Here is a 27659-nt window from a genome sequence, read left to right as displayed (position 1 = left end):
TTTAGTAACAAGCCTCTCACCTTCCTGGCTACCGAAGACAACTTCAAAGTGTATAATGGCTCCAGTGACCTCTGCCTGAGTCTGCAGCCAGCCTGAAACAGGAGCTCCAGCTCTTTTGTGTGAGTTGTTAACAATTGAGGCTTAAAAAGGTCACAGTTCTCAACTATTTTGCTGCTGATTAAACCTGCACACCATGCACATCAGCGAGTGACTGGGCAAAACTGAAGCTTATAGATGGAGCTTGGGTTGTGGGGGCAGAGCACCACTTTCCTCCCCCACCATCCCATTCCCTGCATCTCTGTCACATGCAAGGATGTCCTGGCTTTGCGGTGGCCAGCACAGTATCTAGGCAATTTGCTAGGGAAATATCTCAGGTTTTAGGGTGATTCCCTTGGGAGATGCTGCTTTGGATTTGGCCCCATTGTGATCTGATCTAGCATCCTTGCAGAGACCCCTGTCACCCCTCAAACCCCACCACCCCCTTCAGAAAATTAGAACAGCCATACTGAGTCAGACCAAAGGTCCATCTAGCCCAGTGTCCTGTCTTCCGACAATGGCCAATGCCAGGTGCCCCAGAGGGAAGAAACAGAACAGGTCATCATCAAGTGATCCATCCCCCATTCCCAGCTTTGGGCAAACAGAGGCTAGGGGCACCATCCCTGCCCATACTGGCTGATAGCCATTGATGGACCTATCCTCCATGAACTTATCTAGTTCCTTTTTGAACCCTGTTATAATGTTGGCCTTCACAACATCCTTTGGCAAAGAGTTCCACAGGTTGACTATGCATTGACTTCCTTTTGTTTGTTTTAAATCTGCCTATTTATTGCATTGAGTGACCCCTAGTTCTTGTGTTACAAGAAGGAGTAAATAACACTTCCTTATTTACTTTCTCCACACCAGTCATGATTGTATAGACCTCTATCTCATCTCCCCTTAGTTGTCTCTTTTCCAAGCTGAAAAGTCCCAGTCTCATTAATCTCTCCTCATGCGGAAGCTGTTCCATCCCCCTAATCATTTTTGTTGCCCTTTTCTGAACCTTTCCCAATTCCAATATATCTTTTTTGAGATGGGGCAACCACATCTGCATGCAGTATTCAAGATGTGGGCGTACCATGGAGTTATACAGAGGCAATATGATATTTTCTGTCTTATTATCTCTCCCTTTAGTGGTTCCCAACATTCTGTTGGCTTTTTTGACGGCCGCTGCACGCTGAGTGGATGTTTTCAGGGAACTATCCACAATGACCCCAAGATCTCTTTCTTGAGTGGCGACAGCTAATTTAGACCCCATCATTTTGTATGAATAGTTGGGATTATGTTTTCCAGTGTGCATTACTTTGCATTTATCACCACTGAATTTCATCTGCCATTTTGTTGCCCAGTCACCCGGCTTTGTGAGCTCCCTTTTTTGTAACTCTTCAAAGTCTGCTTTGGACTTAACTGTCTAGAGCAGTTTTGTATCATCTGCAAATTTTGCCACCTCACTGTTTACCCCTTTTCCCAGATCATCTATGACTATGTTGAATAGGGCTGGTCCCAGTACAGACCCCTGGGGGACACCACTAGTTACCTCTCTCCATTCTGAAAACTGGCCATTTATTCTTACCCCTTGTTCCCTATCTTTTAACCAGTTGCTGATCCGTGAGAGGATCTTCCCTCTTATTCCATGACTGCCTACTTTGTTTAAGAGCCTTTGGTGAGAGACCTTGCCTGAGAACTCACCCGTCCTTACATCTCTCTTGCTATTGGGGCAGCCGAGCCCCACAGCGCCCGTTAATCTTTACCTCCAATGCATGCAGCCACCCCTAATCTGGCTCTCTGTGGCAGGACACATTCAGCTCCTCTGCTGGGGCATGTTTTCTACATCACAATATGGGGTGCACAGGCTCCAGGGACCATGCTTCCTAGCAGAGCTCCCCACTCTGCCTTCCCCCTCCTCCTTGGTCTCCCCGCCCTCAGCAGCCATCCTCTCAGCATCTGCCCAGCCCCAGAGCAGCCCTGCTCCTCCGACCCCCTTGGAAAACAGTAGCCAGTTTGGGGCAGCGGGGTCACACCAGGGCAGAGGGGGCAGGGCCGGGACATGTAGGGTTGGGAGAGGCAAAGCCAGGGCTCCTGTTGGGGTCTTCTGGGCATATCGGGCTTCATAGCCAAGCAGCTGGGGGGTCCCCTCGTTGTAGCTGGTAGAGGAGACTGAAGAGGGTCCCGCTGAGGGAGAGGAAAGTGGGCCCACAGCAGGCCAGAGCACTGAGTGTGTGGACACTGGGACGCTGCTTCTGGCCCAAGCCCCTTCACTTGCTTGCGGGGGAAAGTTAGTGAGTCAGGCTGGTTTATAGCAGGACGGGGGTCAAGATCCCCCCAAATCTCCAGGGAGTGCGAGAGGGAGTGGGGCCATGGAAACAGAAATCCCTTCCCACCAAGGGGGTCCCCAGCAGTGCAGGGCTGAGAAAGCTTCGCAGGGGGCCGTGCACATGCATCTCCCTCCCAGCCGCCGCCCAGAATAAAAGCAGGGAGACAAGGGGCTCACCCTCGATTGCTAGCCGGAAAGGAGATCTCTCCCAGAGCCACGCAGAGGAAAAGCCGATCAAACACACAACCGGCTGCTAGAACAACAGTGCTGTTTATTAAACAGAAGGGAAAGGGGATAAGGGAGTGTTTCATTTTTTAATGAAAAATAACTCTCATAAACAAACCCTCAAATCTCATAACACCGAGAGAACAATCCCTCCCCCCCGCAACATGTTGTAATAACAAAATCAGTTAAAACATGACGTAGCTGCGTATTTTAGAATTCAGTTCTTTTTCTGACATGATTTTAAAGTAAACCTCACATTTAAAAGTCCTCGTGATTCCTGTGATGCGTAAAACAAAACGAATAACACTTGGTCGGGAAAAGAAGTTTCAAAGAAAACAAATCTACCAAAGACAAAAGCCTTGCACCCATCTACCCCGACGGATGCTGCCTCGTCTGCAAATGCTGAAAATTAAATCTCCGCATGAGTTAGCAGGCCAAGGGCAAAACTACGAAACTTCCGGTTCGTTGGCACTGGTTCTCTTCCGCCCGAAGTCAGGGAAACGAAAACCAGGCTGCTGTGGGGATTTAAAGAAACCAGGGCGACTTTCTGCGTGGCTGAGTCAAATCCACCCTGGATTTGAAACGCAAACTCGGAAACAAATGTAGAAAATAGACTTCAGTTCCAAGCCCCTTCTGGTGGCTCCCCGGTGAAAGGTCCCAGGGTGGAGGTGGTTTCTTCCCCTGCCGTTCACCGTCTAACTATGAAGCCAGCCGAGTTGCGTCCGCCTTTGCAGTAGAGGGACTGCTTCTCTTGATTGTGCGGGCAGTATTTCAGCGTGTGGGCCCCATCGCCCGTGGCACCACACACTGGGCAGACGTAGTTACGCAGGATGGGACACAGCACGATGCCATCGGCTTGCTTCAGCAAGTGGGAGGAGTAGACCCTCTTGGACTCCCCGTTGTGTCTGCAGAAGTTGCATAGGAGTCTGCCGGGCGTCTGAGGGGTGGCCGCCCTGTTCTGCCCACTTTGCGGACAGCTGCTGCCATTGCTCCTGTTCCAGCCCGATGACTTCAGGCTCGAGGCATCCCCCGGAGGCATTTGAAGGGGGGACCCTGGCAGGCAGAGATCTGCAGTCTCACAGGTTAGGAGGCTCCTGGACCCCCTTCTGTGCTCCTCAATGATTTCGCCAAGAACCTTTGACAGGTTCAGGTAGTCCCGCCACATGTTGAAGTCATGCGCGATCATGACAGGTGGAGAAGGTGTCCCGGAAAGCCAGTCGGGAAGCATGGTGCTCATCAGAGAAGCCCCCTACTCTGCAAAAAGCTCCTCGACCCCTGCTCCTTTAATAGGCGTGGCCTGCAGTAGACAGCATTGCCAGCAGGCTGCACTGTGCCCATCCAGTGCAAGGAGGTGGAGTCTCCAATTTAAAGGGCCGGAAATCAAAACAGAAAAGCATCCCACACCGGAGATTAATGAGCTAAATATCAAGGTTCAGCTATAGCAAATCTACTGGGCATCAGACGCACCCCTCTTCTAGAAAACTGAATTCCATTTTCCCTCCCTTCCGCTCCAGAAGCTCACGTCCCACCCAGGGGCAGTCCGTTATTTTTTGCCAAGGTCCAAATTTCTTGGTCCAGGTATAGTCAAGATCCAGACTCCAGAGAAAATAATAAAAATAAACCAACAATAATGATCATCATAAGTAAATAAAAAGATCTCAAGGTCCATTCAAAAGTGTCTGCTGGTCCGGAGTTGACCTGGGGTCTGCCTATTGACTGCCCCTGGCCTCGGGTAACGCTGTCAGCGGCTACGATCGAACGTGGGATCCCTTGACCTTGATGTGGGAGCCTCTACTGCCTGAGCTAAAAGCCACCCCTCTCTTAGCGGCGTTGTAGCAAGCTCATCCCTAGAGCCCTGCAAATCTGTGGATCGCCGCTTTATAGCCACAAGACTATGTCTGCGGGCTCCTGGCTTGGATGCGGAGCTACACAGGGATCTACTCATCAATCTGTAGCTGGCCTAGCCACCACTTGAAGGGGGCGGAGCGCCACACTGAGCAGGCATGGCTTACGCTGGTGTCACGAAAACATCCACAAAAGTCTCAGATGTGGCTGCTTTTTATCTCACTCAGATTTAACCATCAAACCGAGTCTGAACAGCATTAGTTGAAAGCTTTTTAAAGACTTTTAAAAATGTTTAAAGAGGCCTTTTCTGCTCCAGCCTGTTAACACTTTTCTGTTTTCTTTTTAAAAAAAAATCCAAACCCCACACACATATCTGCTAAAACCTGCCCTCATCAGTTGCAAAGATTGACAGAGATGCTAAAGGGAGGGGGTTGTAAAAAGTAATGGACATGGTCACTTTCCCACCAGTCCCCTCCTTAAGGGAAACTGACCAGCATATCTGTACCAAAGTAGTTATTCCACTCTAGGTATTCCAGCATAACTCCAAGGCAGAGTAAATATTCTGGAATAAAGTCATAAGAATATAAGAAGGGCCATACTGGGTCAGACCAAGGTCCATCTAGTCCAGTATCCTGCCGTCCGACAGCGGCCAATTCCGGGTGACCCAGAGGGAATGAACAGAACAGGTCATCGTCAAGTGACCCATCCCCTGTTACCCATTCCCAGCTTCTGGCAACCAGAGGCTAGGGACACCCTCCCTGCCAATACTGACTAATAACCATTGATGGGCCTATCCTCTATGAACGTATCTAGTTCTTTATTGAACCCTGTTATAGTCTTGGCCTTCACAACATCCTCTGGCAAGGAGTTCCACAGGTTGACTATGTATTGTTTAAAGAAATACTTCCTTTTGTTTGTTTTAAACCTGCTGCCTATTAATTTCATTGGGTGACCCCCACTTCTTGTGTTATGAGAAGGAGTAAATAACACTTCTTTATTTACTTTCTCTACACCAGTCATGATTTTGTAGACCTCTGTCATATCCTCCCTTAATCGTCTCTTTTCCAAGCTGAAAAGTCCTAATCTTATTGTGACGAAGCGGGACTGTTCTTAATGTTTCCTCTGAATAGTGTGGGGGTGCCTCAGTTTCCCCTATGCAGTTCTTAAGTCTCTAGGTGGTAGGATAAGGGTGTATGATCATTGCAGAGCCCTAGAGGGCAGGTGTGTGCAGGGATCTGGATACAGAGAATGGCCAACACCCTGTTTCCTGGCAACTGATGGCCTGGGCCCTTCCCCCCTGTAAGGTGAGAGCTAAAGGGGTTGGAGAACAAAGGAATCAGGTGACCTCCTGGCCCGGGAAAGGGACAAAGCCCAGAGGAGGAGGGGCTGGAGGGAGTTTCAGTTTGGGGCTGACTGGGACATGGAGTGAAGTGCACACATGGTTGTCTGGCTCACTGCCCCCCAAAATGGACCCGGCTGAGGGATCCTGTTCTCTGCACCTACAAGCTCTGGTTTAGACCATGTTCCTGTGGTCTAATAAACCTCTGTTTTACTGGCTGGCTGAGAGTCACGTCTGACTGCGAGGTTGGGGGGCAGGACCCTCTGGCTTCTCCAGGACCCCGCCTGAGCGGACTCGCTGGGGGAAGCACACGGAGGGGCAGAGGATGCTGAATGCTCCGAGGTCAGACCCAGGAAGGTGGAAGCTGTGTGAGCTGTGTGTCCTGAAGACAGTCTGCTAACAGAAAGGAGACTTCCCCAGAGTCCTGCCTGGCTTCGTAGGGAGCAGTTCCAGAGCATTGCCCGGGGACTCCGTGACACTTATTAATCTCTTTTCATACAGAATCTTTTCCATACCCCTCATCATTTTTGTTGCCCTTTTCTGAACCTTTCCCAATTCCAGTATATCTTTTTTGAGATGGGGCGACCAGGTCTGCACGCAGTATTCAAGATGTGGGCGTACCATGGATTTACATAGAGGCAATATGATGTTTTCTGTCTTATTATTAGGGCCCTACCAAACTTACAGTCCATTTTGGTCAATTTCATGGTCATAGGATTTTAAAAATGGTAAATTTCCTGATTTCAGCTACTTAAATCTGAAATCTCAGGATGTTGTAATTGTAGGTGTCTAGACACAAAAAGGAGTCTTGGGGGGTTGCAGGGTTATTGTAGAGGTTGTGCTACTGGTACCCTTACTTCTGCGCTGTCTTCTGAGCTGGTCAGCTGTAAAACAGTGGCTGCCGGCCGGGAGCTCAGCTCTGAAGGCAGGGCAGAAGTAAAGGTGGAAATACTCCTAAAGTAAACTTGCGACCCCCCCCCCCCCCCGCAACTCTCTTTGGGTCAAGACCCTGACTTTGAGAAACGCTGGTCTCCCCCGTGAAATCTGGACTTTTGTGTGCTTTTACCCTCTACTGTACAGATTTCACGGGGGGAGACCAGATTTCATGGACCGTGACATGTTTTTCATGGCCATGAATTTGGTAGGGCCTTACATATTATCTACCCCTTTCTTAATAATTCCCAACATTCTGTTAACTTTTTTGACTGCCACTGCACAATGACTCCAAGGTCTCTTTCTTGAGCGGTAACAGCTAATTTAGACCCCATCGTTTTGCATGAATAGTTGGGATTATGTTTTCCCATGTGCCTTACTTTGCATTTATCAACATTGAATTTCATCTGCCATTTTGTTACCCAGTTTGGTGAGATTTCTTTGCAGTCTGCTTGGGACTTAACTATTTTGAGAAGTTTTGTATCATCTGCAAATTTTGCCACCTCCCTGTTTCTCAGTTGATTTTGGAATAGAGTGTGCATACAAGGAGTTATTCCGGAACGCCTGAGTTATCCTGGAATTTCTATTGAGTGAAATAGTTATTCATAGAATCATAGAATATCAGGGTTGGAAGGGACCTCAGGAGGTCATCTAGTCCAACCCCCTGCTCAAAGCAGGACCAATCCCCAATTTTTGCCCCAGATCCCTAAATGGCCCCCTCAAGGATTGAACTCACAATCCTGGGTTTAGCAGGCCAAAGCTCAAACCACTGAGCTATCTCTCTCTCTCCCCCCCACCCCGGGGGGGGGATATTTATTTATGTTGGAATAAAGTGATTTTTTGTTGTTGAATAGACTGTTTGGAGGGGGCATATTACAGAATACCTGAGTTATACCAGAATTCCCCATGTGGACAATGCCTAGGAAAAGACAGGGAAATTAAATGCAAAAAAGCTCCAGAACGAATGCAGGTTAAAATATCAAGCAATCAATATTAGGACATTTGAGCAATTAAGGTTAAACCTTAAATTTAGCCAGCTCGCATGATGTGTCGTCTTGTTTTCCTCATTCAAGAGAAACTGTCCTGACCAGCTCATTAAAATGCTAACCTTGCCAAGGAAAACCAGAATAGAAAAAAACACTTTTGCAGACTCACAGCTGGGCCAAGTTAGCCTCTGTCGAGGCACCTCACTTTCTGGAATAGTCCAGTTTGGGGCTCAATCCTGCAAACCCACATGTATTCAACATTATGTCCAGGAAGAGCCCCATTGACTTCAGAGCAAAGTGCGGCACCCGGACCTTGGATTGGTTGGCATTTCAAGGGTATCTTGCATTTAATTTCCCTGGTGCTGCCCTCTCAGTGCTCCCTCTGCTCTACCCTGGCCTCATCCTGGTCTGCTCTATCTCCAGTGTCAGTTCTTTGGGTCAGAGACCTTTTGTTACCCTGTGCAGATCAAGTGCAATGGGGCCCCCATCTCAGTGGGGGCCTTAGGCACGACCCTAACAGGCCTGATTAATAATAACCTGCTTTCCGGCATTGTTTTGGGGCCTCTGGTGTTTTTCTGTTTATGTGTCTATTGCACCTGCCCCCCTGGTGCCGCTCTGTCTGGAACAAGTTGGCAGTTTGTATCTTTCCCTGGCACCTCCTCTCCCACAGAGCTCTAGGGAGGTAAGTTACAGGCCCCTGACTGCTGCGTGAAACTGACCAGAGCAGCTGTTCTCAACCTTTCCAGATGACTGTACCCCTTTCAGGCACCTGATTTGTCTGGCGTACCCGCAAGTTTCACCTCACTTAAAAACGACCTGCTTACAAAAGCAGACATCAAAATACAAAAGTGTCCCAGCGCGCTATTCCTGACCTGCTGCTTCCTTTCTCATTGTGTCCGTATGACGTTTTAGTTTGCACCGACTTCGCTCGTGCTGTTTATGTAGCCTGCCTGTTGTAAAACCAGGCAAATGTCTGGATGAGTTGATGTACCCCCGGAAGACCTCTGCGTATCCCCCTGATGGAGAACCACTGGACCAGAGCCAGGAGACGCAGACAGTTCAGGGCTGGAGCTGCAGAGTGAGCAAGGGCTGACATACCTGTTCCGTCTGGGTGGGTGGGGTGAAGCTCAAAGTGTAAACAAGCCAGACAAAAAGCCCCCTGTGACAAAGTGGGGATTTTCTGTGATATGTTTATGACGCCGATGTGTGCCTCAGTTTCCCCCTAAACTTCACATTTTTACCCAGTGGAGGGCAAAGGGCTAAGTCTGCTTTTGGAGGGCAGGTCAGGACACGAGGTGAGGAGGGGGCACACTCATGGGATTCCTCCACCAGATCGCTTAAAAGCCACAGATCCCGTGGAGCTGTGACACACACAACCCCCCCAGTCACTTGATCTTTGACTGTGAGGCTGGATCAGGGCCAGTGAAAACACAGGGTGGGGGCTGAGAGGGGGTGTCTCATGGTTGGATTCTCCCCTGAAAATCCACCGGGAATTCCCCTGCTGCTGGGGTGGGGGGGCAGGAGGGGGATAGAGCACCCCTGTCCTTGGCTTGCCACAGGCATCTGTAGGGTCCCGCATTTCAGGGCGGGGCCCAGTGGGGCGTTCTAACCCCAGGAGATTGCTTGAGGAGCCCTGAAGGGACTACCCCCTGCCCAGACCCGGCTGGTATGGATGCAGATGGGATCCAAGGGTTGCGACCGATTATAGGGGACTGGCACCTGTGCACTGGGGGGACTGTGCCAGGGCTGGGCCATGCTGGGGGCAGCGTTGCAGCGGGCAAAGCTCTTTAAAGGCCTTTGTGAGGGTCTGAGGCTCGAAGAGAGACAGCAGAAGGCGGATCTTGCAGACTGGGCAGAAAAGGGAGCGAGGCTGAGCCGTTCGGGGAAGAGGCGCGACCAGACACGCACGATCGGAGGCAGGCCTTAGAAAGGGTGATGCCGCCACAGGAGACTGACCAGAGGCAGAACCAAGTGCCAGCCCCAAAGCCGTGCCCAGTGGAGCGGCCCTGGCAGGGCAGGTGGGCGTCCCAGCAGACAGAGGCCAGAATGGCCGAGCGAGAGAGTTTGGGGCCCTCTCCCCGGGGAAGAGGGGGACAGGAGAGCACCCACAGCCCCCTGCACCGCAGCCGGACCGAGCTCACTGCTCTCACAGGTGCAGCTTGAGAGAGAAGTGCTGTCCGTGGGCCCAAGCAGCTTGCAGACCCCGGTGCAGGAGCAAGGGCGCGAACTGGAGAGGCGCTAAGCGTTGCTGCCAGAGTTGAACCAGCCCCAAAGCGCGGAGGGGGAGGTTTCCGGGGTGCAGAATAAAGGGGCTCTGAGTCACGCTGCGGTTGTGACCCAAATGAGGGGCTATGTAGGGACATTGGTGGGGGCGGGCTGGGGCATGCCAGCTGTGGCTGAGGTTTCTGAGCCTAGAGCGGCGGGCAGCTGGGAAACGGGCGGACGACAATGCGCGCAGCCGGCCGGGTTCCAAGAGGAAACCCAAGGGGAGCCGTTCCTGGATGGGCCCCTGGAGGGGGCTCCCCAGAGATGGGAAGGGGGAACCCCCAGCGGCAGAGATCTAGATGCTCTGACTGCCAGGGGACACGAAGGGGCAGAATGCCCAGGGCTCAGGCACCAGGGGGCCGGCAATGGCTCACAGCTGTTCAGTTACTGCCAGCCCAGGCAAAGGGGCAGCCGGCACCCCGAATCACTGGAGCTAACAGGGAGGCAGTTCCCCAGGAGGGGCCACGATCTGCAGGATGCTGAGTTCAGTCCTCAGCCGACCGTGACTATCTCCCGCTGCTTGCTATTTCACAGGTTCAGGGAATTTAAGGCCGGAAGGAGTCATCCTGTCCACTAGGCTGACCTCCTGTCTAGCCCAGGCTCGCATCTAGACGTTCACCCGCTCGCTCCCCCGTATGCCGAACTCAACGACCCTAATTAGAAGCCAGTGTTTGGGTCCTCGGCAAGCTAAACTCTTGTGTGCCACGTGCAGGGACCGGAACAGACCCGAGACCTGCCCAGATCCATGCCCCACCCTGCCGGAGAAGGGGAAAAACCCCAAAGTCCCTGCTGATCTGGGGGAAAATTCCCTCCCCACCCCAAACCCAGCAAATCAGTCGGGCCCTGAGAACAAGCTGCAGCAGTCAAGCCGCCAGAGAGGGGGTTCTCTGGACCGCCTGCAAGCAGTGAGGAGTAAAGGGGGTGGGAGTCATTTCAAGAGTGGAAGGACAGCCTGGAGGTGGGGAAACTGAGGCACAGCTGGGTGTTGCTGTAGCCACAAGTGGGGAAACTGAGGCAGTTGCGTACTGCCCCACGTGGCTCCTCCCAGAGGGTGAGATGAGCACAAAGTCAGTGTAAGCAGCCAGGAGGCTGCTGCCTATAACAGAGGAACCTTTCCAGAGGGCAACCATGGATCTCATGGGACCCCCTTAGTAAGGGACCCCAAATCACTTCCCACCGTGGGTGGGATGGAGAGCGGAATTTGGCCCCAGGGGTGTCAAATATTCACCCTTGGGTGTGAAAACAGATTCCTCGGACACCCTCAGCCCAGGAGTGGGGCCACCTCCCTGGGAAGGATGGGGGCGGGGCCCTGGATCCAGGACCTGACCAGCTCTGCAGCGGGCCAGGCCTGTCCTAACCACCCTGACCAATCCAGGGGGTGCATCCCCATCCCCAAGTGGGGAAGCCCAGTGCCCAGTCGGTGTGGCTGGCGCCCTAAGGCACCAGCCATTGTCGCACTTCATGATCCATAGCAGACGAACACGGGTGGAGGGGTTTGCAGGGTCAGATCACAGTTCAAACCCAGAGGCTTGGGGGTAAAAGGGGCACATGGGTTGCGTGAGAACACCCTATGTGTCACCCATCCGGTGCGAGCCACAGGGGGAAATCACCCACGCTGGAACAGAAAGGATGGTCTGGTGAGTAAGGTACCACCCTGGGACTCGACAAACCAGTGCTCAAGGCCCTGCTCTGCTATAGATGCCCTCTGTGACTGTGAGCAAGTCATTGCCGTGCTGTGCCTCAGTTTCCCCATCAATATGATGGGGATAATGGCCTTGTTTCACAGAGGGTATGTGTGGCTAAGTACCTTAGAGTCTTACAGATTGTGAGCTGCCCAAATACTATGGTGATGGCCAGATAAGCACCCGAGATAGGAAGGAACTGCTCTGTAATGACTTATGGATGTGGTCAGCTGGTTGGGGTGTATGGTATGACGTTTGAAAGAGGTGTTAGGATCTTCTGGGGTATCCCTCAGCTGACCCTCTTCAGAGGGGGAAGAGATGGGGCAGTTTGGGGAATGGATCTGGGTCCAGTTGGGAATTCCTGTTTGCTTTAGGAATCACAGCCCTCCGGGGGACTGGACCCTCTGGGAAGCTGATATCAAGCCATCAAGGGGCTATCAAGGCTGATGGGACAACAGGGTTGTGCTGTCTCGGGGCCAGGAAGGAAGGGGTTAAGAAGCCCCTTTGCAAAGCTGGTGTTCCTCACTTTAGCGGCCAGGTGGTCCCCCAGGAGTCACACTGCAAACCGGTCTGAGCCCAGGAGGGGGCCTTCAGAGCCCCAGGTGGACACCACAGCCAGGACCGGCTAGCAAGGACTTTGGATCTGATGATGCCAGTGACTGGCCACTAGGGGGCTCCACCAGTGATGGTTGTTACTTTGTTAGATGGCTCCGTTTCCTGGCCAGCTGCTTTCAAAGCAAGTCACCTGGCCCTGACCCCAGCCCCGGACCCAGCATCAAGGGGCCAGATTTGGCCTTTGCCCAGTGGCCGACTCTCAGCAAACCCTGATGAGTCGGATCTCACAGGATCATAGAAATCTGGGGCTGGAAAGGACCTTGAGAGGTCACCTCGTCCAGCCCCCTGCACCGAGGCCAAACCAAGCCCACCTAGACCAGCCCTGACAGGGGTCTGTCCAGCCTGGTCTTAAAAACCTCCAGTGATGGGGATCCACCCCGCCTCCCATTCCAGAGCTGAACTCCCCTTCTAAAGTGTGTCCTCAGAGCCAGCTTCACTCTTCCTTGCTGCAGAGTAAGCCCATCGCCTCGTCCTACCTGCAGTGGACATGGAGAAGAATCGATCTCCGTCCTCTTTGTAGCCGCCCTGAACATATTTGATGACTGTTCTCAGCCCCCCCCCTCCCCCCCCCCGGCTTCTTTTCTCAAGTTTTCAACCTTTCCTCACTGCTCAGGTTTTCTCTTGGATCATTTGTGTTGCTCTCTCTCCAATTCATCCACATGAAGGGCGGCGCCCAGATTTAGACCCAGCGCCCCCGCTGAGGCCTCACCAGTGGCGAGTAGAGCGGGACAATTATCTCCCGGGCCTGACAATACCACACTCCTGTGAATACACCCAGAATGATGCTTAGCCTTGTTAGCCGCTGCTTCACAGGGTTGATTCGTTCAATTTATGATCTGCTAGAACCCCCCAGGACCCTTTACAGCAGTACGATCGCCTAGCCAGTTAGTCCCCAATTGGTGGCTATGCATTTGATTTTTCCTTCCTAAGTAATTGAAACATGGGCACAAGTGTCTATTTAGGGTTACCACCTGGCCAATATTTGACTGGTCTGGTTGGGTTTTTTATGGATTTGCCAGTTGCCAGAAAAAATAATTTGATCTGCAGCGTTGTTTTTTTTTAACGTGGGTCTAAAGATTTGCATTATTATCCCAAGACAAGGGGATTAGCTAATCTTAACAGTTGCTGTGTCCAGCTAAAGATGCTAAGACATTGCCGTTCAAAATAAGAAACTGCTGGAAACTACAAAATCAAAGAGCAAATACAAATTCAAGAGATGGACTCAATGGGTTTTCTTTATGTCTAAAATTCCAAATAGGACTGGTGATTAATCGCAGTTAACTCAGGTGATTAACTCGAAAAATTAATTGCAATTAAAAAATTTAATCGCAATTAATCACAGTTTTAATCGCACTGTTAAACAACAGAATACCAATTGAAATGTATTAAATATTTTTGGATGTTTGTCTACATTTTCAAATATATTGATTTCAATTACAACACGGAACACAAAGTGTTCAGTGCTCACGTTATATTATTATTTTGATTACAAATATTTGCACTGTAAAAATGATAAACAAAATAGTATTTTTCAGTTCACCTCATACAAGTACTGAAGTGCAATCTCTGTATGATGACAGTGCAATTTACAAATGCAGATTTTTTTTTGTTACATAACTGCACTCAAAAACAAAACAATGTAAATCTTTAGAGCCTACAAGTCTACTCAGTCCTACTTGTTGTTCAGTCAATTGCTAAGACAAACAAGTTTATTTATGTTTATGGAAGATAATGCTGCCTGCTTCTTCATTACAATGTCACCTGAAAGTGAGAACAGGCGTTCGCATGGCACTTTTGTAGCCGGCGTTGCAAGGTATTTACATGACAGATACGCTAAAAATTCGTATGCCCTTCATGCTTCGGCCACAATTCCAGAGGACATGCTTTCATGCTGATGACACTCGATAAAAAATAATGCATTAATTAAATTTGTGACTGAACTCCTTGGGAGACAATTGTATGTCCCCTGCTCTGTTTTACCCGCATTCTGTCATATATTTCATATTATAGCAGTCTTGGATGATGCCCCAACACAATGTTCGCTTGAAGAATACTGTCACTGCAGATTTGACAAAATGCAAAGAAAGTACCAATGTGAGATTTCTAATATACAGCACTCGACCCAAGGTTTAAGAATCTGAAGTGCCTTCCAAAATCTGAGAGGGACAAGGTGTGGAGCGTGCTTTCAGACGTCTTAAAAAAGCAACATTCCAATGCGGAAACTACAGAACCCGAACCACCAAAAAAGAAAATCAACCTTCTGCTGGTGGCATCTGACTCAGATGATGACAATGAGCAGGCGTCGGTCAGCTCTGCTTTGGATCGTTATCGAGCAGAACCCATCATCAGCATGGACGCATGTCCTCTGGGATGGTGGATGAAGAATGAAGGGACATATGAATCTTTAGTACATCTGGCACATAAATATCTTTATGTGCTGGCTACAACAGTGCCATGAGAACACCTGTTCTCACTTCCAGGTGACATTGTAAACAAGAAGAGGGCAGCATTATCTCCCGTAAATGTAAACAAACTTGTTTGTCTGAGCAACTAGCTGAACAAGAAGTAGGACTGAGTGGACTTGTAGGCTCTAAAGTTTGACACTGTTTTATTTTCGAATGCAGTTATTTTTTTTACATAATTCCACATTTGTCAGTTCAACTGTCATGATAAAGAGATTGCATGACAGGACTTGTATGACGTGAATTGAAAAATACTATTTCTTATGTTTTTTACAGTGCAGATATTTGTAATCAAAAAATAATATCAAGTGAGCACTGTACACTTTGTATTCTGTGTTGTAACTGAAATCAATACATTTGAAAATGTAGAAAACATCCAAAAATCTTTGACTAAATGGTATTCTATTGTTTAACAGCTGCCGTGGGGGGGCAATGGAACCCTGCAGCTTCCAGCCACAGGTCAGGTGGGTGGCCCTGGAGCTCCCAGCCACCTGGTATCTGCCCAGCCACTTTCCTAAGATTTTGTCATGGATATTTTTAGTAAAAGTCACAGACAGGTCACAGCTTCCCTGAATTTTTGTTTATTACCTGTGACCTGTCTCTGACTTTTACTAAAAATATCCATGACAAAATCTTACCCTTAACTATAAGTGGCTGTTGAAGGGGGATGGGTTGCGGAGTTGCCTTGTGGTTGGGGTTTGAGGTTGTGACAGGCTGGCCTTGTGGGGGGGTGGGGGTGCCTTTTTTTTGCATTTCAAAGATGGTAATGCTAGCGTAGATCCGAAGCGTCTCCACTTTGGGGATGGGACCACATTCTGATCTGAGCCCATTGGTGTAAATCCAGAGTGATTCCAGATTTATGCCAACATTACTGAGAGCAGGATTTGGCCCTGGTGAGGGATGGGGGGGCAGGAAAGGGGGTGACTGAGACCCAGGAGGATAGTAGGAAATCCCTCGGGAACCTGTAAGGCTATCTCCCTGCTCACCCCGACACTGCTATATGCCTCACCCCCGTGCTGGAGGGGGGAGGGGGGGCAAGGGGTGGGCTGTGCTGAGGCTGCCAGTGAAGGGGCCAGCTAATGTCCAGTCGGGAGCTGGGCTGAGAACTCACAAACTCGTTTCACCCACAGGCTACCCCCCAGACACCCCGATGGGTGTGGAAGCTTCAGAGCCAGACACAGGCATTCGATAGTGAGCCAGCAGGGGATCCGATTTAACGGCCCGGCGCCGTTGGGCTCGACGGGGGGGGGCGCAAAGAGAGGGCCATGTGCTCCAGCCCCTCTCGGGGAGGAGCACATACAGTGCTGGATTTAGGGCCTTCATTTTCGGGGCCCCCCCTCAGGACCCAGCCAAGAAAAAGAACATTCTCTCTTGTCTCCCCCCACCCGTTTTTCATTCTTTTTTTCTTTATCCTTCTCTTATGTTATAAGACAAGTCATGGGAAGTAAATGAAAATAAAGTGAGGTACCTTGATTGGGGCAGGGGTTGGGGTGCAGGAGAGGGTGAGGGGGGCGGGCTCTGGGCTGGGGCAGGGGGTTGGGGTGCGGGACGGGGTCAGGGGGGCGACACTTACTTCGGGCGGCGTGGCTCCCAAAGCGACCGGCACAGCCCTCTGGCAGCGGCTCCTAGGTGGGTGTTCCCGGCCAGCGGGAGCCTGCGGAGTTGGCGCCCGGGGTGGGGGCAGTGCGCAGAGACACCCCCACCCCTCGCCAGGGGGCCGCAGGGACATGCCGGCCGCTTCCGGGAGCGGTGCAGCGCGGTGGGAGGGAGGCAGAGCGGGCAGGGAGCCACCTTAGCCCTGCTGCTGGCATGTCTCTGCGCGCCCCTTGGGGGCAGGTGGGCAGCGGGCAGCACACGGAGCCACTTCCCCCCACCAGGGACGTGCCAGCAGCCGGCCGCTTCCGGGAGCGGTGTGGGGCCACCGGCCACGGCGTGCAGGCAGCCTGCCTGAGCCCTGCTGCACCACCACCCGGGACTCGGGGGCAGGTTGTCAGATGAGATTTGTCCTGCATTTTGGGCGCCCCGGGCCACCGCACGCTTTGTTTTATGGTAAATCCGCTCCTGAGCATATGGCCCCCTGCCCTGTCTCACTTCCTCTTTGGGGTGGGGGGAAGGGCATGGCTAATGCAGACCAGGGCGTCCTATTGGCCAGAGGAGGGACACGAGTGTTGGCTCAGCAGCCCTGGCCCGTCTCATCTCCAGTCATCAAAGGTGCCCTGGCACTTGCTGAACGGCTTGAACTTGTGCACTGCTTGGCCGCCCCCGCCTCACCCCAGAGGTGGCTGCATTTCCAGTGGGTAAAGCCAGATTTCTGCTCCGTTTCTGCTGCTGTGACCTGGGCTGACTCCACTGAGCGGAATGGCTTTGCTCCGGTTTCAGAGCCCCCTTTGCTGGGCCTGTATGCTTGGCCTTGCCTGGTGACAGTTAGCATGGCCTTGGGGCTGCTTTAATTCATGCTCTGCCTCCTATGAACCCTGGGGGGCAGTGAATAGCCACAGGACAGTGCGCTCCAGCCATGCCCTGATTCATTCTCCTAGGGGAGAGGCAGGGCCAGGGAAGCCGAACGGGCTGAGACGAGATATTTGAGCTGGAACTGGCTGGATCAGCACCCATGAAGGACGGCCCCCTGGAAGATCCAACAGAAAAGCCCAGGACGGAGAGGGCCGTTAATGCATAAGGACTGGAAAGCCCCCGCAGCCTGACCGGGTGAACCCAGTGTGGCTGGGGACCACAGGGCCGAGGTGCTGAGCACTGGGCTCCCAGCCACACTGGGTGCGTCTAGGCTGGAGCTCGAGGTGCCATTTCCAGCCCTAGGAGACGTCTGGGGATTCTCCCTCCTGGCTGCTGGGCAGACGCACCCCAGAGCCAGAGACGATGGCTGCATGCCAGCACCTGTGCTTGGCTAGCCCCCCAGGGTAAAAGGAGTTTGTCTGCCAGCGGAGGAACCCCCTCTCCCCGAACAACGGGGCCTTGAAAGCAATATCTGGCCGGCAGAGCCAGGCCTGGGTATGTTTTAAGCATAGACCAGCCCCAAAGGGACCAAGGCGTAGGGCAGCCCCCGTAAATCCATGACTGGACAATCCTCCAGGAGCCGTTCCTGCCCCGTTGATGCTGCCGGAGGGGTCTGAGAAACGGCCCCAGAGACGCCAGGGCGCCCCGTAACCAGCCACCCCACAAAACACGGCCTGCACATCGCAACCGTTGGCAGACGGGAGGGGAGTTTATTCCAGGCCAGCGCTCCCGCTGGCTTTGTCCATCGCGGAGGGGGTGTGGCTCCCAGCTCCCCCGGCAGGTGGCTCGCCCCTCATGTGTGGAAAGGCTCTATATTTTCTTCTCTGCAGAGAGACATGGGTGGGAAGGGCATAGGGAGAAGGGGACAAGGGTCAGGAGTTGGCTGGAGACGTCCCCATTCTGCTGCGGCAGCCGGTGGGGCTCGTAGGCTAGTAAAGTATGTCCCATTCCCAAGCTGTGATTCAGTATCCAAAAGGGACAGTCGAGGGCACTCTCCCCTCACGGCCAGTGCAGGCCCCAATGCCCCAGTGTGACACTAGGGGGCGCTGTGCTGCAGGGAGCAAGGTGGGGGCTCAGTAGGGGGCGCTCTCCCCTCACAGTCAGTGTACCCCAGTGTGGCATAGAGCCCGAGCTCCAGATGATAATGCTGCTACCCCAATTTACACCAGCTGCGAATCTGCCTTATCAAACATAGGTTCTCCCTACTGCGGCCAGCTCTCTCTTTGGGTGCATCCACATCCACCCTCTTGAAGTTCCACTTGGACACAGGCTTCTGCACTTCCTGTCCTAAAGCACTGTGTCGCTGTTAAACAGCTGCTGGGCCCCACCCCAGAGGTGGCTGCATTTCTGTGGTGGGCAAGCCATCCCCACGTCTCCCTCACAGAGAAGGTTAATTAGGGAGCCCCAGATGGTTGACCCTATAAAGCCAAGAGTGGCCACCACGCCTTTGGGGGAGACTCTCCTGCCAGCCTGCAGAGCGCATTGCGAGGGCTCCTGAGGGCAGAGGATTCAGGGGGGAGTTTGATGCTAATTGGATCTGGTGGGTTTGAGCCAGGGGAGATGCCTTCCGGCTCGTAGCCCTCAGCACTGGTCTGGAAACTCCAGCTCCGAGTCTCCCATCTGTTGCTAGTGCAGGTAGGACTGCTCCTTGGGGGCCTCTGGACTGCGCTCCCAGCCTCCCACCCCTAGGAGGCAGCGCACGGGGATGCCAGGGCAGTGTGGAGCTGGACTGGGAGGAGGCGGGCTGTGGGGACAGAAATAGAGGGGAGCGGGGCTGCTGCCGGCTCTGTGCTGCTGGGGGGAGAGTTTAATGGGGAGTTCAAACCTTTTTCCTTCGCGGCAAGTGCAGGCACCTGGAAGAGGACACACAGGACAGCAGGGGTCAGTTGGCTGCAGGATCTTGGCGCTGTTCATCTCCTTTACCCGCCCTCTGCCCCTGCCCCCTATCCTAGAACCCCCAATCCCGTCTATATCCCAGCTTGTCCCCCTGCCTGTCCCACTCTGCCAATCTCCCCGGGTGCCCTGCAACGTCACCATGGGCAGATCCCCAGCTGGTGTGCTCTGGCGCCGCTCTACAGGAGCCAATAGCGCGGTGCAGATTTACCCCAGCTCCGGATCTGCCCCCGCGGCTCAGCGAAATCAGGGCCATGCTCTGGCCTTTTCTGTTCCGCCTCCGGGTTCTGCGGCCGGGGAACCCTTCACATGCGAGCAGCAGTGACGCGTACGCCATGGTCCCCCTTTCCTTGAAGGTCCCCATGATATTTACAGAGATGCTGGCAGGGCGAGCGAGCCCTGGAGTGAAAAGAAACCAAACCAACCCCCAAGGTTTTAGGGCCCCGAAAACCGACCAGAAACGTTGCTGGAGCTTTCCAATTCCAACGGCAACGTTTCAGCCTGAGATCACGACCGCGGCTCTCTGGTGCTGGCAGCCCCAGCATCACAGCCTCAGGGGTTCAGGCCGCCGAGCTCGGCCCTGGAGTCCGTGGGCCCCCTCGCATGGGGGAGTGCCCAACGCCTGAGTGAGGGGCCCGTTGCCTGCCCTTGGAGGGGCCAGTATCGATGTCAAATAGACTGTGGTGGGCAGCGTCCAAGCCTTGGATCAGTCACTGCACTGCAACTCGGGAGAGCTGGCTTCGACTCCCAGCTCTGCCCCAGACCTTGGGGAAAGCACAGCCGTGCTCTGTGCCTCAGTTTCCCCACCCCACCCTCTGTCTATTCAGACTGCAAGCTCTTTGGGGCAGGGCCTGGCTCTCACTGTCACCTTGTCCACACACTGAAGTCACATGGCTTTAACTCACTGGCTGTACGTAAAGGAGTACAAACTCCCTAGTTATACTGGTAGAAACATTCTTCTCCCGGGACAGCTATCTCCATACGGGAAGGGGGAATCAGTGATCTGGGGATAAGGAACCTTTCTACCAGCGTAAGGGTTTGTCTACACTGCAGGTGGGAATGGCCCAGCTCTGATGCTGTAGGAACTCCACCTCCTGGAGAGACCGTCTCTAGGGCGATGGAAGCATTCTCCCATGGACTGAGCTGTGTCTACACTGGGGGTTCGGTCAGCAGAGCTACGGCGTTCAGGGGGGTGCATTTTTCATACCCCCTGAGCTCTGTAGCTCTCAATGTGAAGTGTAGGCCAAGCCTCGCTGGGTCTCTAATAGGGGTTGTATCAGTGTAGCAAGATGGGTAAAAAAGAAAAAATCACATCCCTAACCCATGCACAAAATCTGTATATAAAACAGGCCCATGTATCTGGGCAGCGCCCGACACAGAGAGATCCTGAGCTCGTTACTATGTGTCTCTTCAGTGCCCGGAACAGTGAGCCACTGATCTCAGTCACTGTGTGTCTGGGCAGTGCCCGGCGTGACGGGGCCCTGATCTCAGTCACTGTGTGTCTGGGCAGTGCCCGGCGTGACGGGGCCCTGATCTCGGTCACTGTGTGTCTGGGCAGTGCCCGGCGTGACGGGGCCCTGATCTCGGTCACTGTGTGTCTGGGCAGTGCCCGGCGTGACGGGGCCCTGATCTCGGTCACTGTGTGTCTGGGCAGTGCCCGGCGTGACGGGGCCCTGATCTCGGTCACTGTGTGTCTGGGCAGTGCCCGGCGTGACGGGGCCCTGATCTCGGTCACTGTGTGTCTGGGCAGTGCCCGGCGTGACGGGGCCCTGATCTCGGTCACTGTGTGTCTGGGCAGCGCCTGGTGCGACAGGACCCTGATCTCGGTCACTGTGTGTCTGGGCAGCGCCCGGCGTGATGAGCCCCAATGTTGGTTATTGTGTGTATGGGCAGCGCCTGGCACAATGAGGCAAGTCATCCTACTCCTGTTAATAAGTTAATTTCAGACTCTGACTCCTGCTGGACCTGTGAAAATTGGATTTTGACCCCCACCAAATACCCAGCCTGCCCCACAAAACATCGTCGGGGCGGACTAAGCAAACTGAAAGGCCTCTGACTTCTGGAAAGGGTGCATAAAATCCAACCCTTTGCTCCCGCCTCCCCAGTTCACTCTGGTAGGCGCTGGTGTGCCAGGTCCTCAGCTGATGTGATTGGGCCTAGTCCCCTTGGCTTCAGTGCTCATCTGAGTTCCAGTAGAAGGGGGTTTGGCCCCCGCGTCGGGTACTTACACAGCTGCTCTTCCAGGATGTAAATGTCGTCTTGCTGGAAGAGGAGAAAGAGAGCTGCTGTCCTTAACCAAACCCACAGGTTGGCTTTAAGCGTCTTTATCCACCCGAGTTCTCTGCCCCTCCAGCACATCCCAGGACAATGGGGCGTGGAGAGCAGAGCGCCCCCCTGTGGCAACACACTTCATTGCACTGCGGCTATTCTCTGCCTCCCAGGGCCCATAGGGAGCAGAGCATGATTTAGTGCAGCCTGAGGGCTACTCTAGGTGACACTGGGGGCAGGGCCCAGAGTACAGGGAGGTCAAAGTCACTTTACCCCCTAAGCCAGGAACAGGATGGGGGAGCTGGGAAACAGCCCCAGTATCTCAGTAAATGCCCCCAGGCCGTCTGGTGCGAGCTCTCATCCTGGCTCTTGATGGGTTGGTGTCTCTGCAGGGTGCAGAGGTGCTACATAGAGGGTCCTAGAGCAGGAATCACAGGGTGCAAGGAACACCCCTAGGCAGGGCAGGGGCATTTAAAGGGGCATGCACACAGCAGATGAGCCCAGGGCTCACCTGAGGGTGAGGGGATGGTGTGTTAGGGCCAGAATGGGGCTGCCCATAACCCATGGTAGGATCAGGCCTGGAGGGTTGGGGTAACAGGGTGGGGTGGATTGGTGTGTGGAGCTGGTAGGATGCCAGGCGGTGCCAGGGCCATGTAGCCTCCCACACGGGCTGAGCCCAGGGGCAGACCCTACGCCAGCCCACAGAGCCCCGCTCACCAGGCTCTCCTGAAGCTCCGTCAGCTGGATGATCTTCTGCTTGATCTTGTCGTTGTCCCTGGAATACAGTGCAAACGTCCACGATCACGTCCCTCCTGCTCCCCATGCGAGGGGTGCTGCATGCTGGCGCCTGGATGGGGCCACCCCACACCGCCAATGCTGACCCTGGCACTGCTGTAGGGGGCGCTGTGCTGCAGGGAGCGGGGCTCAGCAGGGGGCGCTCTCCCCTTACTGTCAGTGCAGGCCCCCAGTGTATGGGATTTCGTAGCTGGAAAGCTCTATGCCTGAGGGCGAGGGCGCTTTCTGCTACCCCCCCATTCTTCCCTTGAGATGATGCCCAGGGAGTTGTGACACTCCTCACTCAGCTTCCATCAAGGTTAGATGCCTGTCACCTCTTTTAATAGCTAGATAGTCCTGACTCCCAGCCCCCTCTGCTCTAACCCTTAGACCAGTCACATCTCTGGGACACACTGAATTGGCCCCTTGGTATCATATTTATTCTACTGCCATCTGGACCTTAAATAATGACAATCCCTAGCTCCCATATAAGGCTTTCCAAAGGAGGGCAGTGTCATTGTCCCCATTTTGCAGAGGGAGAAACTGAGGCACAGAGTGGGGACATGACTTGTCCAAGGCTGTCCAGGAGGCCAGAGGCAGAGCCAAGTCCCTTTGAGTCACAGTCCAGAGCTCTGGCCACTAGGTGGCCACAGACTGGCCATGATTCCCCCTCCCCCCCGCAATCATCTCTGTAATGTTCAGCCCCTTTTAGAATCGGGGACCAGATCTGGGGGTAAATGGGTGAACCTGGGGGGATCTGGCCCAGGGATCAGGAGGGACGGGATGGTCACGTACCTGAGAAGGATTTCCTCTGTTGACTTGAAGACTGGGGCAAGGGGATGAAAGAGTGAAGCTGTTACCAACATGTGTGGTATCATACAGAGCCAGCTGCATTCAGCACCCCCAGCGCTGGTCACATGGCCAAGACCCAGGAGCAGGTTAGTCTCCAGCCAGGAGCAGGGTCTAGTGGCCAACATAGGTTTTGTTCATAGATTCCAAGGCCAGATGGGAGCACTGATCATCACCCCCCCCCCCCTCCCGCACCCAACAATAATTCCTGGAGCAGATCTGTTAGAAACACATCCCAGCTTGATTTAAACAGGGCCAGCACTGCAGAATCCACCCTGAAAAATTTACAGAGGAGCGTGCTGGGTTCCCCAGCACTGACCATTTTAAAACCAGGATTGGATCTTTTTCTAAAAACCCTGCTGTTGGAATTATTGCAGGGCACGTCTCTGGCCTTTGTTATCCAGGAGTTCAGATGAAATCAGTGGTTCTCCACCCGGGGTACACGTCCCCATGGGGGTAGATATTTGCCTCGTTTTACAACAGGCTACCTAAATAGCGCTAGTGAAGTCAGTGCAAGCTACAATTTCATACAGACAGTGACTGGTTTCTACTGCTCTGTGTACTACAAACTGAAATGTAAGTACCAGATTTATATTCCAATCAATTTCTTTTAGAATTAGATGGGGAAAATGAGAAAGTCAGCAATTATTCAGTACTCGTGTGGCTGAGACACTTTTGTATTTTTAGGTCTGATTTTGTCAGCAAGTCGTTGTTAAGTCAGGTGAAACGTGGGGTATGCAAGAGAAACCAGACTCCTGAAAGGGGGACAGTCGTCTGGAAAGATTGAGTGCCACTGGACTAGATGATCACAACTATCCTTCTGGCCTTAGAATCTAGGAATCTACGAAAAATTTCCATCTAAGCATTTGTCTGTCAGAAAATGCCCTCTGACCTCAGACCTTTCATCGGGATTGTGGCAGACTTTCATTTCAGAAGAAAATGGAAAGGCCAAGTTCTGACAAGGTCCTTATAGCAGCGGGACTGTCCGAGTCCTCGTTTCTGGATTGATTTGATTTTATAGTAGCTGTGAATTACCAACATACTGCAATATAAAACAAGAACTGTCGAGAGGAAGAGGCGAACCTCGTCCGTTGCCACAAGGGCCTTTCAGAACCGTTTCCGTTCCATTTTTTAGAGCTATTTGACATGATGGATTTTTTTAAAGGTCAAAATCAGAACAAAACCTTTTGATTTTATTCAAAAGGAGCACGTCGGCTGGCCTGACGTGATTTTATTTTTTTAAATTTCACACAATGGGACATTTCAAAAATGTTTGTTTTCAAATTTTGAAACGTCGGCATCTCCTGTGGAAGGGAAATCCCAAGCTTCCATCTGCTCCAGCTTGTGAATTCCAGGCTCCTCTGTACAGGTCTCTAATTGTACAAAATCATCCCCCATCCAATCGTAGTTGGACGCCCAGCTTGGCTCCCATCAGAGCCAAAGGAACGGCTACCATTGACCACTGTGGGATGGGCCAGTAATCTAGGGGCAGAGTTAAGAGGCCCCCAAAACAGGAATGCAAACCCAAGGGCAGAGTTCATAGATTCATTGATTCCAAGGCCAGAAGGGACTATTGTGATTATCTAGTCTGACCCCCTAGATAACCCAGCCAGAGAACTTCCCCTCAAATAATCCCTAGAGCAGATCTTTCAGAAAAACATCCCAGCTTGATGTATGTAGCGTTGTTATAGCCATATTGGTCCCATGGTATTAGAGAAACCGTACTGGTCCAATAACAGATATTACCTCTCCCACCTTGTGTCACAGACTCACAGGTCGTGCCCGCTCTTGGCCCCATGTGGTCTCAGGAGGAGGACCCCCGAGAAGGGCTGTCTTACTGAAGGCCTGGCCTCCCTCAGCACAGTACATCCAAGTCTCCCCTGCATCCAGGTGGGCTCTGCCTGCTCTCTCTCCTGAGCCCAGAGTCCCCCTGGATGCAGGGGAGACTTGGATGTGCTGTGCTGAGAGAGGCCAGGCCTGAGGGCCCTGAGAGTTTCCTGTGCTGGGTTCAAACGCTCAATAAACCCTCCTGTTTTATGCTGGCTGAGAGTTGCTCCGGTCTAGAGATCAGGGTTACTTTATTCCCTTTGGGAGTGGAGGACCTGGGGGTCCAGAGGGAGTGGACTCCCTGAGGGGGCCCACGGCGAGAGACAGGCGTGCTAAGGCTCCAAGAGGTGCGGTTCCAGGAGGTGGAGGGGCTTAACCCCTGAGAGAGAGTGGACCCCTGAGAAGCGCTGTCTCACTGAAGGGGGTTCCCCCCAGGGGCCAAGAGTGGGCACGACCTGTGAGTCCGTGACACCTTGTCTCTCCAATCTTGATGTAAACAGTGAGGAAGAATCCACCGCGACCCTTGGTAAATTGTTCCAACGATTAATCACACTCACTGCTCAATGCTAACGCCTTATGTCCAGGCTGAATTTGTCTAACTACAACTTCCAGCCATTGGATCGTGTTAGACCTTTCTCTGCTAGACTGAAGAGCCCATTAGTAAATATTTGTTCCCTGTGTAGATACTTATAGACTGTAAATGTATAGACTTAACTGTAGTTAAGGTTGTGTAGGCCCCAGAAATAGTAACCCAAACCCAGGGCAGAGTTAAGGTTATTCAGGCCCTTCAGTAGTAATATGATAGCTACCATCATACCAGGGCTTGAACCAGGGACTTCCAGAGCTAAATGCACTAGCAGCTGCAAGTTGAGCTAAGCGTCTCAAGCCGGGAGGTGTAACAGACTCCTCGCCTTTGTGAACCAGTACAGCACATGCCCTGCAACACCCACTCACCAGTGGGTGACAGTCACCCAAACCCAGGGCAGAGCTGTGGTTATGTAGCCCCCAGAGTAGTCCCACAAACCCCGGTCGGCTACTGATGTCTCTGCCTCAGGTGGGTGCTGGCGGACAGCAGGGCTGGAGAGCTCAGGACAAAGGCAGAGGGAGGTCTGGTGCCCTAGTTAGAGTCCAACGTCGTCTCTAACCCCAGACAGGACCATTACCTACTGATCATGCCAACCTGGAGGCCTCAGCTAAGCCCAGGAGACCCCGACGGGCTGCATCCTCTCACCTTCGTTCTCCTCCTTCAGCCGCAAATTCTGTAGGGACAAGGGCAGACAGGCCAGCTTAGCGACAGGGGGAACGGCTGCTGTGTTTGCTACCGGCCTTGAAGAGCAACCGGCTCTGGCGGGGTGGACCCCCGTCTGGGCATTAGCTGGGGGCTCTGCCAGGTCTGACCCTCAGCCTGGGCATTGGCCATGGAGGCCATGGGGTTCTGACGGGGCCTTGCCCAACATGGGCATTGGCCACAGAACTGTCTGGGCATTGGCACTCTGGGGCTACAAGTCAGGCATATGAATTAAAGCTGCCAGCCCAGAGCCCACCAAACCCACCCTACCTCCAGCAGGGTGAAGGGAGCCTGGGCTGCTCCCGGGGCAGAGGCCAGGTGTCCACGAGGCTGGAGCACTCACCATGTACCGCAGGTTGGCGTTGGCTACTTGCAGGGATTTTATCTTCTCCATCTGGGGGAGGGTCGTCCGGGAGGGAGAGAACAGAGGTAAGTAGGACTGTATGGGGAGCCGGGTTAAAAGTTCCCATATAACTCCCTCCTCTGCCATGTCTGAGCCATTATTACTAGAAGGGGAAACTGAGGACACCAGTGGATCCAGAGCAGGAACGGGGAATACTCACTAGGGCTTGATTGCGCCGTTCCAAGGAGACCATCCTGCTGCTGCCCCTCCCAGCCATGCTGGAGTGCTGTGCAGAGAACAGTGGGGTGGGGGGTGTCAGATCAGCCCTGAACCCCCACAATTATTCTGCTGTGAGCATCTCCCCTAGTCCTTCAACAAATGGGCAGGTCCCAGGACACAGCAGGGAGCTGCTGGAAGCTCAAGGAAAAAAGTCATCTCTGAGTTTGCCTCAGTAGTACATGATGCAGTGGCAACCTCCAAGTTCTCGAGCTAAGTAGAGCTTGGGTAGGCTGGCTGTTCTCAAAGGAGAGCCCAGGTTGCTGCAACCCGATTTAGCAGGTGTCGGACAAAGGGGAGCTGTGCAGTGTGGGGGTGCTCTCCAGTGATTCCCCCAGTGTGGTACTAGGGGCTGAGTTCCCCTCCCAGCCAGTGCTGACCCCAATACAGTAATAATTCAGTGATGTGAATTCATGCCCAGGAGGGAGGCCGGTGCTGCTCTCAGCTATGGCCCTTTGTTGTCTCTTTACAGTCAATCACTGAGCTTTTTGCTCCCTGGAAGCAGCGACCCTGCAGGATGGGGAAGCGGCTGGATCTGGGGATGGGGACAGAGCTCTTTGCCCTTTGGCCACCAGCTTGGCCCCAGCCCATGAGGGACCCAAGCCACTGTAATCTGGTGGCCAGCTGGCCACTCCTATGACAGGACATTGGGTCTTGGGCCAGCTCCCTGCAGTTCAGATGTCCGTGTCACCGAGACCAGCAGCCATCAGTGACTCCCGGTCTGAGACCAATCGAACAAGGGACTTTCGAGAGTGGGGCGACCTATTGGGCCATCCTGACCCACATGGCTTGGGTCCCAGGGAAGGGCCCTTCCTGTTAGCCTCGTCCCAGTGAATGCGATGGAGATGCCCCCTCTGGGCCCATCCCCACCTGGAGCAGGATCCCAGCAGAGATGGAGACACCCCCCTAGCCCGTCCCCACCAGGGGC

The 27659-nt window shown here is 53.1% G+C and overlaps 1 protein-coding gene across 1 annotated transcript; it reads right to left on the bottom strand.

The window, feature by feature from the left end:
- Positions 1–3263: 3263 nt before the first annotated feature.
- NANOS2 (nanos C2HC-type zinc finger 2) lies at positions 3264–3803 on the bottom strand. Its single transcript, XM_077840768.1, has one exon. The coding sequence runs from the start codon at positions 3801–3803 to the stop codon at positions 3264–3266; it is 540 nt and encodes a 179-aa protein (XP_077696894.1).
- Between the last annotated feature and the right edge of the window lie 23856 nt (positions 3804–27659).

This window comes from Eretmochelys imbricata, chromosome 23 (assembly GCF_965152235.1).
Source record: "Eretmochelys imbricata isolate rEreImb1 chromosome 23, rEreImb1.hap1, whole genome shotgun sequence".
NCBI classification, from domain to species: Eukaryota; Metazoa; Chordata; order Testudines; family Cheloniidae; genus Eretmochelys; species Eretmochelys imbricata.
This window is presented reverse-complemented; position numbering and strand designations above follow the sequence as displayed.

Coding starts and splice junctions, on each gene's coding strand:
- NANOS2 (XM_077840768.1), bottom strand. CDS start 3,803: ATGCTTCCCGACTGGCTTTCCGGGACACCTTCTCCACCTGTCATGATC.